At 35.4% G+C, this 3,068-nt stretch overlaps 1 protein-coding gene across 1 annotated transcript; it reads right to left on the reverse strand.

Annotated features, from left to right (window-relative positions):
• Nucleotides 1-756: 756 nt before the first annotated feature.
• LOC139898975 (protein SOSEKI 5) lies at nt 757-2,357 on the reverse strand. The gene is made up of 3 exons (XM_071881790.1): nt 2,107-2,357; nt 1,947-2,016; nt 757-1,855 (listed from the first exon to the last, which is right to left on the reverse strand). The coding sequence occupies exons 1-3, from the start codon at nt 2,354-2,356 to the stop codon at nt 1,015-1,017; spliced, it is 1,161 nt and encodes a 386-aa protein (XP_071737891.1). The 5' UTR covers nt 2,357; the 3' UTR covers nt 757-1,014.
• Between the last annotated feature and the right edge of the window lie 711 nt (nt 2,358-3,068).

Genomic DNA, 3,068 nt, shown 5'->3' on the forward strand with positions numbered 1-3,068 from the left:
CACAAGACAAAATTTCTTTTTTTCCCTTTTTTTCGTTTTGACTTTACTTGCATGACTCGAGAAACTAACTCAAGTCATTTCCTCACTGTACTTACATGGAAATATATACGGACTATAAGTAAACATGGTAGTATGGTACTTAGATATAATTAGTTGTAAAAGTGTTTTAAGCCGGATTTGGAGAGTTACGAACCTGATTAGGCTCAATTCAGTTAAAGCTCTTAGTCAATGTCGGTTAATTACTCAAATCAAGCAAAAGTTAGATTGAAGTGTTGTTTTTAGTAAAATGTTTTTTTTTTTTTTTTTTTTTTTTTTTTTTTTTTTTTGTATGCTGAATTGTAAAATTGTTTTTTTATGTGTGCAAAACAACTTAATCATAATCATGCATGCTTGTCTGAGTGGCTACCGAGTTATTTAATGATACATACCACCGAAGTTCAATTCTTTAGAGGGTGCGTATAATGTGCAATTCACCTAGTATCAAATCTCGTACTCGGTGACTTTATTACACTCCAAACATAACATAAAATAGAATAAAATCTGCATATTGAAAAACAAACAACACTCTAATGTGTCAAAATCATTCACAATCATAATTCAAATCAGTCACTTGCCCCAACTAATCCTTACGGTTACAACTACTCATCTACTAACCCATATACAGCTTCGGAGATAATTTACAACTACATAGATAAAAGAACAATGTCGTATCACATCACATGTTAAGTTCAACTCAAATAAAAATTATAACACGTACCATATACTATTTGACAAGTCCCCTAAAATAGCTTTACATTAACTCCCTTTAAAATAGCTCAACTATCCTAACTTTTGAATGCACCAACAAGGTTTATCTTAGAAAGTCAAAGTCAACCCACAACAGAGTCACAAGATTTGACTTTCATAATACCTCTCGTCATATCATAACAAAACTTATAGAGTAAATTAATAAAAGTGCAACCTATAGTCAAGTAACCATTTTACTAAATATATTGAAATAAATAATTAGGAAGTTTATCGATTTCCAGTATACGAATTAGAACGTTTAATAGCTGGAAACACCTCTTTTTTGGTCTCAATTAAACTCCCACTGAAATATTCTTTATTCTCTGTCACTATCGGTTTTTTAATTCCCCGGTTCTTCCTCAAAACGACAGCGTCCTCTACCGTTTCATCTCCAATCCCTTTCGACCCTACGCCACGTGGCAACATCCTTGACTTATAATGTGAAATCAACGAAAATCCCGGGTTATCTTTTCCATACGCCCCGGGCCCACAATCGCGAAAGGATATTGACCCACACGAGATCAACTGCATTAACACTGACGATGACTTAACCTTATTTTCAACCGTTGGATTTGATTTACCATTTTTATCATCTTCAATAACTGGCCGTAGGATTACATTTCCATCAGCTTTCATCAACGATTCTAATGTTTCCGGACTTGAATCCGACGGTGGAGATGAAATCTCCTCTCTGCTTAATTCCGAACTCTCGTTTTCACGATACGATTCATTTTCATTTTCCTCTTCTTCTTCGATTTCTTTGATCATTGATCTCCGGCGCCGGAATTTATCGTCGGTTTGTGTAGACGCGTCGGCAGCGAGTTTTCCGGCAGAGACTTTATACTCGTGGAGATCGATTGCGCTCCATGACTGATTCCTTCTACGTCGTACAACCGGAAAATCATCGTCGCCGGACTTTTCAGATTCCGGCGACAACGTTTTTGAAATCAACGGTCCTCCTCCGGTTACAACAAGCTCCGATCCTTTTAACACGTACTCCTGACCTTGCACAGGGTAAATATAATCATTCTCCGATAAATCATGCCACACGAATCCGCTCTTGTAACTCCTACATTCATAATTCCACACTAATTTTATCGATATAGAAATATATAGATATAGATACAGATATATAGAGATAAAAATGTGTACGGACTAACCGTTTAGAAGACCACGAGTATAATGCAGCCATTCCTTTTCCTCTAAGTGAATTTAAACGCTCGATTACATCTATTTTTTTTAAAAAAAAAAAGTTATTTATATTTTTAATTTAGAATTAAATTTTAATTTAATGTTAGAATAAAATAGAATTAAGAGTACCTCGGAGATAAAGGCCGTCAGGGGAAGAAAGGGGGATTTCGATAAAATGGGGGTGTTCGAGGTTACCGTTACGGGAAAGGTAGTAAACAACGGGGACTTTACGTGGTTTGGTGTGGATTGGGTGTGGTTCGGACCAGACTCGGGTGTGTTCAGGGCTACGTTCGGCGCTTCTAGGGTCTTTCCATTTTTTGGTTAAGTGATGGAGTTCGGGTGTGGTAGTTGGTTTGCTGGATCTTGAAACTGGTTCCATGTTGGTGTGGAAAGAGATGGGGTGAGGAGTGGTGTGTGTGTTTTTTTTTATAAGAGAGTGTGAAAGGAGGGAATGAAGTGTTATTATTTCAAAATTGGTGTGATGGATAACTAAACAAAAAATAAGACGTAGACTCAGAAAATAACAGAATTTAAGATGCAATAATTCGTACACTATAGGATTATATTTATTGTATTGTACTCTGTTAAGTGGTTGTTTTTCATTTTTGTAGATGATACTGGGTATATATATATATAGTGTTTATTGATTTTGTTATAGTTATTTAGGTACCAGTCTAATTCCGTTACTTCTCCTGTTCTTCTTTTTGTATCTTTCGATTGTTCACGTTTTCTTTTTGAAAACGTGTTTGTTTTTTAGTAAAGTTTTCGTAGTTTCAGTAAAAAAAAAAAAAAAAACAAATTTCTCAAGCGGTGTTGATGATACATGAATAATTACGATGATGACACTTTGCCTATAAAATGTTGAGCAATGTTGAACGTAATATTGGTCGTATTATTATTTTGTGTATTGTACAATGCAATCACGGATAGAGTATATAGCCACTACAAAACATAAACCTAAAGGGCTAAGAAAAACTGTGGGCTAAACATGGACTAATAAATAAACATGAACATAAATCATATGCCAAATAAATACATCCAACAGCTTCCCGGAGTTGAGACGATAGATGAACGAACGCTCAGACTGGACC

Source organism: Rutidosis leptorrhynchoides, chromosome 3 (genome assembly GCF_046630445.1).
Source record: "Rutidosis leptorrhynchoides isolate AG116_Rl617_1_P2 chromosome 3, CSIRO_AGI_Rlap_v1, whole genome shotgun sequence".
Taxonomy (NCBI): Eukaryota; Viridiplantae; Streptophyta; class Magnoliopsida; order Asterales; family Asteraceae; genus Rutidosis; species Rutidosis leptorrhynchoides.